This window comes from Mya arenaria, chromosome 8 (assembly GCF_026914265.1).
Source record: "Mya arenaria isolate MELC-2E11 chromosome 8, ASM2691426v1".
Classification (NCBI taxonomy): Eukaryota; Metazoa; Mollusca; class Bivalvia; order Myida; family Myidae; genus Mya; species Mya arenaria.
In genome coordinates, this window is record NC_069129.1 from 23,186,379 (window position 1) to 23,199,342 (window position 12,964).

At 34.9% G+C, this 12,964-nt stretch overlaps 2 protein-coding genes across 2 annotated transcripts; both read right to left on the reverse strand.

The window, feature by feature from the left end:
* Window positions 1-296: 296 nt before the first annotated feature.
* On the reverse strand, window positions 297-2,923 carry LOC128245018 (uncharacterized). Its single transcript, XM_052963213.1, has 2 exons — window positions 822-2,923; window positions 297-581 (listed from the first exon to the last, which is right to left on the reverse strand). Exons 1-2 carry the CDS (start codon window positions 1,979-1,981, stop codon window positions 458-460), a joined length of 1,284 nt encoding a protein of 427 aa, XP_052819173.1. The 5' UTR covers window positions 1,982-2,923; the 3' UTR covers window positions 297-457.
* On the reverse strand, window positions 2,308-5,793 carry LOC128244069 (uncharacterized). The gene is made up of 7 exons (XM_052962085.1): window positions 5,386-5,793; window positions 4,974-5,132; window positions 3,993-4,136; window positions 3,697-3,736; window positions 3,028-3,378; window positions 2,483-2,637; window positions 2,308-2,334 (listed from the first exon to the last, which is right to left on the reverse strand). The coding sequence occupies exons 1-7, from the start codon at window positions 5,467-5,469 to the stop codon at window positions 2,308-2,310; spliced, it is 960 nt and encodes a 319-aa protein (XP_052818045.1). The 5' UTR covers window positions 5,470-5,793.
* Window positions 5,794-12,964: the final 7,171 nt, after the last annotated feature.

The window sequence follows — 12,964 nt, forward strand, 5'->3', positions numbered from 1 at the left end:
AGCTATTACAATGCTTACTGCACGTGATTATTTTTGTCAGATATAAGGAAACATGTATTTCAGGAAATTGGTCTTTCTCAGATAAAACATTGGCGACTGATCTCTTGAACATGCTAACACGAATAGGCCTAGGGGCTGGCTATATTGTTGTACTATTTGATTCAAAGCATTTAATGAGTTCTGTTTTAGGCGGCATCGTCTTATATAGCTTATACATTTTCATTTCTGCATTTAATGTACAATTTCAATGCAACAAATTGAATTATATACTATAATAAACACAACATCCCATTATTATATGCACAGTACAGCCATGACATCAGTATTCAAACTAATCATAATTAAAAGTTGTTGGCATTCATCATTCCAACTGCATTTAAAATCAAGTTCAGTTCCGTTTCTTATACACGCCTCAAAAAAGAACAGCGCCTGAAACAATGTCAGAACATCACCGATTTCAAAATAACACGCAGGGAAAGCAGTTCTTTGTACGCTCATTAAATCGAGAACGCGGTCTTGAGGCGATTTCGTTGGTTGTAGAATCTTCGTGCAGAATATCTGTTTTTCCGACAAGGTCAGTACTGCAATATAAAAGCCTTATCGTCAAAAAGCCGTATGGTCATTCCGGGATGTTAAATGTAACCGGACATTCATATGTTAGGCAAATATAGTCATATTATCTCTGTATGAAATTTTAATAGGGTACCCAGCTGCCGTGATACTATAAAATATCCAAGTCTGCGTTCAATTCCATTAATTGTTAATCGTTTATCAAACATGAATAGTGAAGTAAATATATACACAATATCTACAGTACTCACCTTTCCTTAACAACTTTAAGCGTTGAAGTTTTAACTTCACCTTCATCTCCAGAAAACGACTCAATCGACACACCTTTGTATTTCAACAATAAACTCTTGAATTCGTCTGCATTTATTCCAATGAGTCGAACCTGATCCAATTTTATGTCAAAAGGAGCAATCGTGTTGGAAATGTTTATCGTTGATAATATAATTCTATAATCTATGTCAACATCGTTCAATTTCAGTTGTTGTAGTGAACCGCCATTCAATGAGTATCCGTCGCTATACCTGCTGAACGTCACAGAGTCTAATTCTAAATCTTCTAGCTTAACGCATTGTCCAGTGAATTTCCCAAGACTCTTTTCCGCTGTTGAGTCCATGACTTTTAAGCATTTCAATGTGTTTGAATCTTTCAGATGATCAAACACTCCAGATGATTCATAAACCTGGATGTTTGTCACACAAGCCGATTTCATTAATTCTTGATCATCAGTTTTGGATTTGGCACCGGCAACACTTTGGATCTGTTTAAGGCAACCACATTGTCCATCTGGTTCGCACGTTACCGTAAGTTTCAAGTCTTTCAATGTTGGAACATCACTTATCATGGAGGTGATATGTGAATGGGTCAGTTTACAACGGAACAAACTGATGTATGATAAACGGCAAGATGTTGGGAGTATTGTCAGTTCAGGATCATTAAGAAGATGGTAATCATCAAGCTCCAATCTCTTGAGATGCTTGCAAATTTTCAAAAGAGCCACCATTATATCTGATTTCAGGACCTCTTCGTCATTCATTATAACAAGATGGTTAAGATTCACCATTGCAAAGATACAATCGATTTGTTCCTTATCTAATTGTACGTATTCGGTTATATCTAGTCTGTTAACAGATTCCGGGTAAACCAATGGAAGGACCTCTTGATCAGATAATGTATTCAGTATAATGACCTTGATATTGACACTTCTTGGTTTTGGCCCTAATGGTTTAGCTTCTCTAATACATGAAACGAGTGTCTTCTGTATTATCGTAAACATCGCATCATCAACTAAGCTGTTGGCAGTCTCATCCTTGTAAATATGTTCTGAAATCATTTGGACAGCGTTTGGTACAAATCCAGAAGTAAAACGCAACATTTCTTGAAGTTCAGCAAGGCGTCTACTTCCTGGACACATTGCTAATATGGCTTCAATATGTTCTGGATAACCGCTCAAGTATAGGGCGGCGAAGTATTCCTAAAATGTTCTATGAATATAAGAAATTTTGACGGTGTGTGCTGTTACTGAACACGGTCTTAACTTGCTCTGCGACAAGAGTCCCATTTCAAGGAATACTTTTGTATCTTCTTTTGTCATTCCATAATGTTCCAAGATCGGTAGGTCAAATACAAGAGAATCTGACTCGACAAATGTCTTAAAGGAAAATTCACCTAGTGAAAGTACCGACTGCGCGTAAGACGTAAACTCAGGGAGGTTTCGGAGGATGATTGGCAGTTTTTCTATTAGATCTTGTTTTCTCTCATATGTCTCTAGACAACGGTTGTCATGTTTTTGATCTGTATACATTCTAACCATAAGTTTCACGACTGTACTGTAAATCTTTGTTTCGGTATCAGGGAGAGTACAGTTATCAAACCATGTACAAAGTAAAAGCTTGAGCAAAAGTGGTGAACCTACTATAGCCTTTAAATGCTTGTTTTCAATCTCAGCAATGAAATCCTCAACTTTCAATCTTTTTCCTCTCCTTTTATTAAGTTTATCTAAAGCTATCCCAGCAAGAACTGAGGCATTTGCAAATGTTACACCCTTCAGGTGTACTTCCGAGTCAACATCTAGAGTTAATGAGCGTATTTCAGCAAGTTTCCATGGCCGTGTGGTGAATAATGTTGTACATTTCGCATTTTTCGCTGGGAGTCCATCGATGCATTTGGGACCTTTATTAACGGTTGCGCTAGGTTTCCATTCATCCAAGCCATCAACAATAAAAAGGCATTGCTCTGGTGTCTTTTTCAAAACATTTCGGAAGATATGTATATGATTTTCTTGTAACAGCTGATGTTCAACCATTTTTTCAATACTATGTTCTGTTGTTGCATGACGTAACGAAATGTAAAACAAGAATCTAAATTGGAGCATGCATTTCTGATTTTCCATACTAACTTTTTGTACCGCGTCAGTACAATGCATTGTTGTTTTAACTGATTTTTCCGTAGGTATATTACATTCTTGTTCATCGTTGGCGGTACACCACGTTGAAGTGATTTTTCGACACAGTGTAGTTTTTCCCATTCCTGCATCTGCGACAATAAATATGTTTTCAACCCCTTCTCCATTCTTTTTAAACAGTTCTTCAAACGTATTTAATTGTTCGGCGACTTCGGATGTTCTTGATCTATAGATATCCGCTCCACGACTCGCTGATATCTCTTTCTTCCCAAGTGTTTGTGTTCGTCTTTCCATTTGTAGTGAAACATAAAGATCATCAATATTGTCGTCTTCCTCCGGAAACAATGGTGAAACATCGGATGTTAAACAGTGGTTTTTGTAGGTTTCAACAAGATATGTCCTGAAGGCTAAAAATATAATTTTTGTGATTGCTTAAACCTAAGCGTTCTCATTAGTACGAAATGCAAGCTTTATACATTTGAGACATATGCTACACGTCATCCGCCATTAAAACATCGACTAATATTAAATTTGTCTTAATCCATTTACACAGCCGAATGCAATTAACGACTGAAATCTGATGATTATCAAAATGAAAATTATTTTCAGATCCGTTTCAGTAGTAAAATATGTGTTAACAGATAACCAAATTTTCAAGAAAATATTTTCTTTAACGAATTTTGAGAAAGACAGATAAAACGAAGCCACAAATATATCAATCATACCTTCCATATCAGTAACTTGATCTCTATATTTTACAAACTCCTGAAAAGATATGCAATTTATGCATACAAAAGGTGATGCATGATATTTATCTTTTAAGAAAAATATCAAGAAAATAAGTATTACAAAGAACAGAACAGTTGATTTATAGACAACATATGATGAAAAACATCAGAAAATATGTTTTAATGCAGAATCTTGTAAACAAAGATGCATTTATTAGGAATTTCAAATCTTATAACAATCAACATTTAAATGTGTATATACAATATTCAATATTTATTTATTAACTACGTACAGCTCGTATAGCATCGAGTTTTGTATCCGTATATGCATTGATTTCTCGAATTGCAGCATACTTTTGGATTTCTATGGCGTTGATCATTTCCGATAACAAACTCCTTGACTCTTCTAAAGTCAAAACAAAGTCTTCTGTTGTAATCTGAAAGTGACAAGTACTTAAACTCATATTGAAACACATGCTCGTCACTCGATCTCAGTTGGCAAACAACGCATTCACAATTTGGCTTAAGATATGCATTTTGATATCAAATAAAAATGCTCTTTTTCTACAGACTCCTGTAAGTTACATCGCGGACGCGTCCATCGCCCCTTAAAATTGGCAAAGAAAAAGTCTTTGTTCATTTCCGCATGTTTCCGATCAATTTATACAGTAATCCTATAAGCGTTACTTCTCAAAATTTGGTAAAAGATGCGATATTCTATTTTATCCTTCGTGCATCTTTTTCTAGGACATTGATATATTTATTTTCATGTAAAAACAAAATTCGAGTTGACATTCTTATTGAATATGTTTTGCGTTAAACTTTGGTATCTTGAAAGTGAAGCTAGCAGAGATTTTTTTTTGGTAATTTATGTTTATGACAAGCCATCCATTGAATTTGATATGATCTGCTAGGTGTTTACCCTGGCTGGTTTCCGTAACAATATTCGTACCGTTATGCATGACGGGATACATATGTCATGAAAGTTGTTATCGTCTATATTAAAATAAGCAAATACATAGACAGGATTGTTATAGTCCTTGAGTGTCTGATTAGTACGCTTTTGTAAAGTTGTCTGTTTACTTAATCGTAATTAAATAATAGCTTGAGACTAAACTTTCTCAATTGACGGTTTATTATCAAATAAATTCGTTATCTCTTTGTTCATTCAGAAATAAAAAGGAGTTCATCTACAACAATCACACGTTTAGATAACTTGTTTGATACATGTAAAATAATTTTGACATAGTACCGACATAAAACCAGAATGGTACCTCAGACAATTTGACTACTGCTGATTGTGCAGATCCCTCATTCACCAGAAGTTTTTTGTCTTCTAGAACATTTATCATGTCTTGAATGGCCCTTTTCATGTCTGATTCTTGAAATTCGAGGCTTGGTGAATGAAACAATATATTTCTCCAATTTCTGACCTGAAAATGTTTAAATACATGTGTGTATAGCTATGGCAACACATTTAACAGTATCAATTAAACAATTAACCATGATTACAAAATTCGCATGTGTAATAAATTAAAAAAATGCACTCCTACACATATTAGAACATACCCGGGTTAGACAGCTCATAAGCGTTAAGTTAGTTCATAAGCGATAAAGATCTTCATTTACAAATCAACTATCAGTGTTTTCACTGCAAATTATACCGTACATATCTTATTATTTTACCTTTTCAAAGTTAGATATATCATCAATGTGTCTTCTCAAAAAGTCGTTGTTGATGCATAGCGATAGGAGACCAGTAGAATCCATATCAGCTGCCGATGTTGAGCTCGCGTAGCCCGTTGTACTCAAATAGCATTTCGCTACTGACCAGTAATCATTCACCCATGACTAACAGTCGGTATTACCCCAGAACGGGTAATGTGAATGATGATATTCAACAATCAAGTCGTGCAACACACTACACGGTGCGGCCTTTGTTGGACACATACGACGTTTCCCGTTATTATTGCATCTGCATCTTATTCCCGACGTCTTCTGAGATGGGCAAGGTACATTACTATGATACGCATGCCGCGGCAAAATAATTTTTACAGAACATATTGTGCAAGACAGCGGCGTACAGTTAAAAATTGCCTTTACTTCTGTAATGAAATGATCATGTAGTTGTTTACAGTAGTTTTCTACAAAATCTTTAAGTCCACTAACTAAAATCCTGAGAGACAAAACCACTTTAAGCCAGTTCTTAAAAAGTGGGTTGCTTAATGAATCTCCGCAAGTAGGCCCTGTATCTGCCATTTCGATTTCGCTTAAGAAATGATTTGTTCAACCTTAGCTTCGTGTGCAGCACAATTATTTCCACAAGCTCAGTTTCGTGCGCAAATATAATTTGACTTCCAAATATTCTGTATAACTATGGACTATTCACCGTTTAATTGTAAACTAAATAAACGACCGTTCGTTCTTGTTTTTTTTCTAGTTTTATCTAGAATGTTTTAGCAACTTGAATATAAGAACGGTATTTTAACGATTGACGGTATGCACGTATATATTATTGATGATAAATGGAAGAAATTTGTTGATTTTATTTTAGGAAAGATCATAGAAAACAATAAGTATATGAGTGGCCCAACCACAATGAAAAATATTACTTAACTTTGACCACGAGTGAAATGAAATAATATCTTCCTTTTGTATATAAAACGTTTGTATTGCCTTTATGGTTATTTTCGTACAGTTAATAATGTAGTTTTTGCAAGACGGCATATACTCCTGGAGAGCCAAAGAAAGAATACTTTTCAAATAAATTTATTGGTATATTTATGGTGGCTGATTTATGCAATTTATTGTGTATACTCCTTGGTGCATGTTCGCATTGTTGTTTATTCGCCATGCAATACTGCGCCTTATCGCCCTGCACCTTGGTTTTCTAACCTCCACACGCACTTTTTCATCTACTATTATGCATGCAAATGCAGTGGTATGATACGACATGATGTCGTTTTGTGAATGACTTGAGGTAGGCTGTATACGCCAAGATGTGGAACGAAACTGCAACTAGCCATGGGACGTAAATGTGCTGCATTATTTCGCCCCGTTACTGGGCTCATTTTTGTCCTGCATCTTGGCGCACATCGCCAAGGAATAGTTGATGCTAATTTTACAAAAGGACTGATTTCAGAACATATTTTGTGGTATTGTGTCATGAGCTCTAGCTCTAGTAGGTTAAACATGCGCATATTGCCTGGCCTTGAAACTATGACACAAATGCAAGATACAGATACGAGTGACCGAATACTCGTACGCAGGTACTTGTACGTTCGATTGTTTAGCAAACAATACAGATTACAAAAGTCTTTGTCATAAGATTACATACTAAAATGCAATAGAAAGAAAATATTTTAAAAGTGCTAAATAGCATTATCAATGAATTACTAGCTTTAAAAAAAATTATCATTATATAATTATAATATCATATCCGTACAAATTACTAGTAGTAAGGTGATATATTCTTGTCAATGTTACAGAAACGATATTTAAAGATGCACTATTATTCCCAAATAAGTTTACCACAATTAATAGTATTATTTAAATATAACAAAAAGGATGAATAAAGGTCGAAAATAATTGATCTTATGATGGATACCGAGATTAAATTAAAAGAAGGGTGCAGAAAACACCATATGAGACGATAGTAGATTACAGTTACTCTTTTAGCACTCACCAATCATTTAATATGTTTGCGTTTTCTGCTATTAAGTACACGGTTACAATCTTGTTATCAGTAATTAATATTTTCGATAAATGCATTTATTAGTAAATAGTAAAGGTTAATCACTCAATATTTATATTTGTTTAACATGTGTATGTCTTAATTTTGAATACGAGTGCCACTTTAAGTATGTCGGATTATTAGAACATATTAAGTAGGATCAAGCAATATTTATATATAGCATGCGTTTCAAACAGATGCAGCGTTTTATCGCATCGCCTGAACCCACACCCGAAAAAGATACATGCATATAAACAAACATTGCTTAATTAAAGCATACTCCTTAAGGTATGTCATTTTTAGTTGTATATTAATTTCATGTAGAACATTTTACAGGCATAAAGCCGAAGAGAACAATTTAAAACCACATACTAGTAAACACTTGAATATGTACGAAATATTGACAAGCCTCCTACATATAGGGAATACCCCTGTTGCACACTCACGACTTCTGCTCTGACTTGTCCAGAGGAAGTCGAAGACATATTGATAGATGTCGTACGAATTTTACAGTTTCATCGATACAACAACACCCTTGTTGTTAATAAATTGTTAGGTATAAAGAAACTGTGACTCCAAATAATGTTAAATTCGTTTTATCCTTTACTAAAATATAAAATAGGTTCACAGCGGGGTAAGTTCCTTATGCAGTCGTAAAGCAGCGGGCACACAATAACTAACTTAAATAAACAATTATTTAAGATACTACCCAGTATAAATAACGCTGACGTGAAGAATGATCAGATATAGATTAGTATAAAGCGTTTGACCTGGTTAAATTGTGATAGATTTTAAAATGTCTGCAAAACATGCTTTTAACTTTCGGCCATCTTTTGTCGCCATCTAAATAAACCGCTTACATCCGTGGGTATTGTCACGCCCAATTAGGCGTTGCTGTAGTGTTTGGTGTTAGTAACGAGATACGCTAAGACTCTTATCTTTGAAATGCGATCATGCATAACATTTAAGGAGAAAATATAATCCCTTTATCAATAAATTTATAATATATGTCAAATTATTACAGACAGATCTACCTAAACCTGAACTATTGTACGTCCTGTTCTTTTAAACAATCCGGTAAAATATAAAGCCATTAACACAATTTTACATTGAAACAAAATGGCATGTTTGGAAAAATATAAATATAGCATAAACAATGATTGGATGCATATAATGTCAATATCATGATGTTGTTTGGGTTTTTGTTGTTGTTTTTTGAAAGTGTTCTTGGGGATATATGACGCTATTTGGCACATATTACGGGGAAATAAAAGAAGTCACTGTCATTAAAAAGGTTAGAAAAAGACAATAATAATAAAAAAAATCTCAATCTGATGTGATAACTGTGACTTCATGAATAACTGCAACTACTTATAAAGATACCATAACCGGTTACGACGGGTGACTGTCACGTCTTTATCTGTTGAGAGCAGCTTTCCTCTGGATGGTACTAAACAATATGACATACTGCACCCACTAGGATACAGAGACACGACTACAGATAAAAGTCTCATATAACCTAAACAAGTTATCTTTACTCATTAAGCAATCGTTCTATGAGATATATCGCATGTAAACGTATCTGTTCCAAAACACAAAGACGTATTTATACATTATACATAAATAAGTCACCATTCTTAATACCTAAAACATAATTTCTATAGACGATGCATTTACCACCAATCAGTCATGAGTTCAGTGTAAACGCGTTTGCAGCGAACGTTCGCGGGTTTTTCCCGCTTGCAGGTGATGCGCTGCGTTGCAACAGGGATACAAAGCTGACAGTTTGCTTAGGTTTTAAAAACACGCACCCTGCACTCAATGCGTTGCAGCATAGAAGTAAGAAACTATCAGTACGTCTGACGTTCCACGGCCATGCCCGAAGAAACCAAACGCAGTAGTCTGCTTTCTAGCTTTTCCATTTTAGATAGCTGGAAGAGCTCCTACTTTGATTCTTGCATGTTTGGCTATAATTGTCGCATGTTGTCCAATGCAAACAATACATCGGATTAAACATGAATATTGAGCACAGTACAGATGTGTTCATTTATGTGAGGGATCAATTAATTTAGTTGTGTGTAAATTATAGAATAACACATGGTCAACCACTTATTCTCCTGTATGATACATACGTTTTGTAACGGGTGACTAAAAATTAAAACAGCAAACCCTTTCTCACGTATTTTCGGAATTAAACGGCAATATTTCCTTTCTTCAAATATTTTGTATGTTTTTTTTTCACATCGGATGATTTTGACGTTCATTTCAATAGTTAAGCACAGCTAGGGTCGATCATGCGTAGGAGCAGTTTTATGAGAAAATCGGTTTGAATGACCCTAGCCAATTGGCTTAAATAATGAACATTTCTCAGCAGATAGGTTAAACAAAACGTTTCAACAAAACAATTCCTTGTCTCACTGCTTTTTGACCTTCACTGAATTAAACATCCGGTACGGTTCCAGGTAGTACTCGTTACTTTAACAGGGAAGAAGTCATAAATGGTAAAATTAGTTTCACTTTCTTGCACCGATACGTCCGTTGAAAAACATTTAAAGCATTGCTTGTGTTAAGTATTTGCCTACCACAGTTATGTATAGGTATTCGTGAAAATGACGTCATGTTACACGTGCTCATCTTCCAGGGACAATCATGCCATAATTGCCCTGACGTGCCGTGATATTATCACGGGTGGAAACGATAATCGGGATTGCAGGAACGAATTTCTATAGTAAAATGTTACTTCATGCGTATATAATAACATGTGTATTATTAAGGGGGATTATTGAATTAACAGTCAAACAAGATAGAAGCACGATTACATTAAAGACATCGGCTCTGCATGGTGTCCTAGGGTCAGATGTTTCCATTAGTTCAGGAAACACAGTGATTGTACGTCTGACCAATAGCACGTGTGAATTTGATGGCTCACGGTATAATGATCAGTAAAAAGGGTAACGGTTCTCCATAACTTGTTTCATCGCTGCATCATCTAGTTCTCACAAGTCCACAATAGGTTGCAAAAGAAATGATGACACCACTCCTTTTTTCTTTTTGAATTTCTCTAAAATGTTACACAATTGTTTCATCTTTCAAAAATCGACTCAATTTAGCCATTCCTGCTATAATTTTTTCCCAAATAACTTGAGTATTGGTAAAAAACTATTAATGTTATATCACAAACAGTTATCGTTAAGTTCTTTTTTATGTTTCGTTTTCTGGAGACGGCATTTCATTATTTTGCATACTACGCCCCATCTATCGCATCCACACCCAAGGTCAAGTTGACAGTCGGCCAAGTGACGGTTGGTTTGCACCAATAAAGAGGGCATCGCCAACTGGTACTCCGTCATTGTCCACAGCGCTATTCGCAACGGTCCGCACGGAGGTTCAATCAGGCTTAATTAACCCGGCTAAATGTCCCTGGTCGAAGGTCAAACGCCTGGACCAGGATTCTCCGATAAAGTGGCTGAAAGTGCCACAAAAAGTTACCATTTGTTTGATTTCTAGCTAAACTAGTTCTACCTCCGTTAATGACACTGTTCGAGCTTCTGTTTAAGCCAAAACATTCACCTTATAATTACCTGGCAATCGACCTGTATTCAAGGAAACAGACTGGTCTCTGACAGTAAGATGCCTGAATATCCATGTATCATTAAGCACACACTAAAACTAAGAAAATATTTTATATCCAATGATTAACCGCAATTGTTTTGTTAACACATTCGACATTTCAATTTTTCATTCAACAAATGGCGGCGGAGTAATTTGTTTATTTAATCATGCCCCGCATAAAATAAGTGTTGTTTTTTTTTGTTTGTTTTTTAACATAGATACACTTATAAAACTTCATTGATTACTGATCATGAAATTTGTGCACTGAAAAACGAGCGAATAATCAATTAAAAAAAAGAATATCAGAGAACTTCTTCATGGAAAACCGGAAATTGAATATTGACAGCTACGTCATCTGTTATTATATATATATATATATATATATATATATATATATATATATATATATATATATATATATATATATATACAGAATTTACGTGAGGGGCGTCCCACAGGTAACGGCTTAATAAAACAACCTTTTCAAAAAGGGGGTTATTACAAAAATAAATTAGATAGACTAATAAAACTCCGAATATAGGCATGAAAGAAACAGAAAATTTGTTTTTTCTTTCAGTGTAAGATCGTATTTTTTTCACTCATGATCAAAGACGACTATATTCTCTATTACCTTTATGCTTTTCGATGAAATATGGAGTTTTTACAGTGAGATAACAACACTGAAGATATCAATTTTGTATTAATTGCAACATTATGAGTGCAACTATCACTTTTAAGAACTACTTTTAAAATACACTGTTACAATAGTAACCGTTATTAGAAACATTATAGTTCTGTTTTTCAACCGTTTTCTTAACTATGAAGCTGAACATTTTTGTTCAAGCAAAACAAATAACAGACGAAAACAACTGCTCGAACATAAATAGGATGTTATATCATCGTTCAAATGTTTTTTTCGGACTGTGTGTTGTTGATGTACATCATACGAACTTCCCGAAAAATTCACACAACAATCAACAGATAAACTGATCATTTTTCTTACCCTACCCACGCTTCAATAACCTAGCATTGTCTTCACTCTTTACCTGGAAAACGACCTGTGAAGCGAATCAGACTGGTCTCTGACAGTGAGGGATGACTGAATACCGATGTATCGTAAACAAACTCTAAAAGTTATAAACATGTTTTATCCAATGAGCTGACGTTTAATTTGGAAGTAATAGCGGACCAAAACCTAAAACAGTGGAAAATATGAAAGCATGATTTTACTGTTTCATGATATATCAATTTAATTCACTGATCACGAGGCATCACAACGGATATCAGGCATCATAGGAGACATCACAAATGGCATATCTCAGGGGTTAAGAACATCATAGGGAATCAGGCATCACAGGTTAACCAAGCGTCAGAGGGAATACCAAGCATTACAGGGAAGAGCAGACATTAGGGGCACAGGTGTAGCGTATCAGCCACATAACTCTCAGAACTTTATAGAACTCTAAGTTATTAACCAACAATTGTTTAAATGTCCATTCTTTATTTAAAATGTTCTTTCTTAATATAATAATATCGTTCTAAGTACAATATAACGTTCTAATCTCATTACCAAAACCTAACTAAATTACATGCGAGCCCGTTTCAGCTTCTTGTCTTCAAGAGGACTAACCCCGGACTCTCCACTTCACAGAGAAAATGATCCAACTTAAATACCAAGAATATGAGGCAAATGTGACATCTGAACATCCCAAAGCACACACGTTTTTGTAATTAACATGGCAATTTATGCATTACTGTGCATTTCTACTAAGTCGGCTGTCAACCACTTACACTTTCATTAACAATCAAGTATGCTCTACAATAATTACTAAATATTCAGTATGAAGACAAATAATCATTTAATTAAAAGCAAATTATATCATAAAAATAACGTTAATTAGAACATTATGTTACACAGGA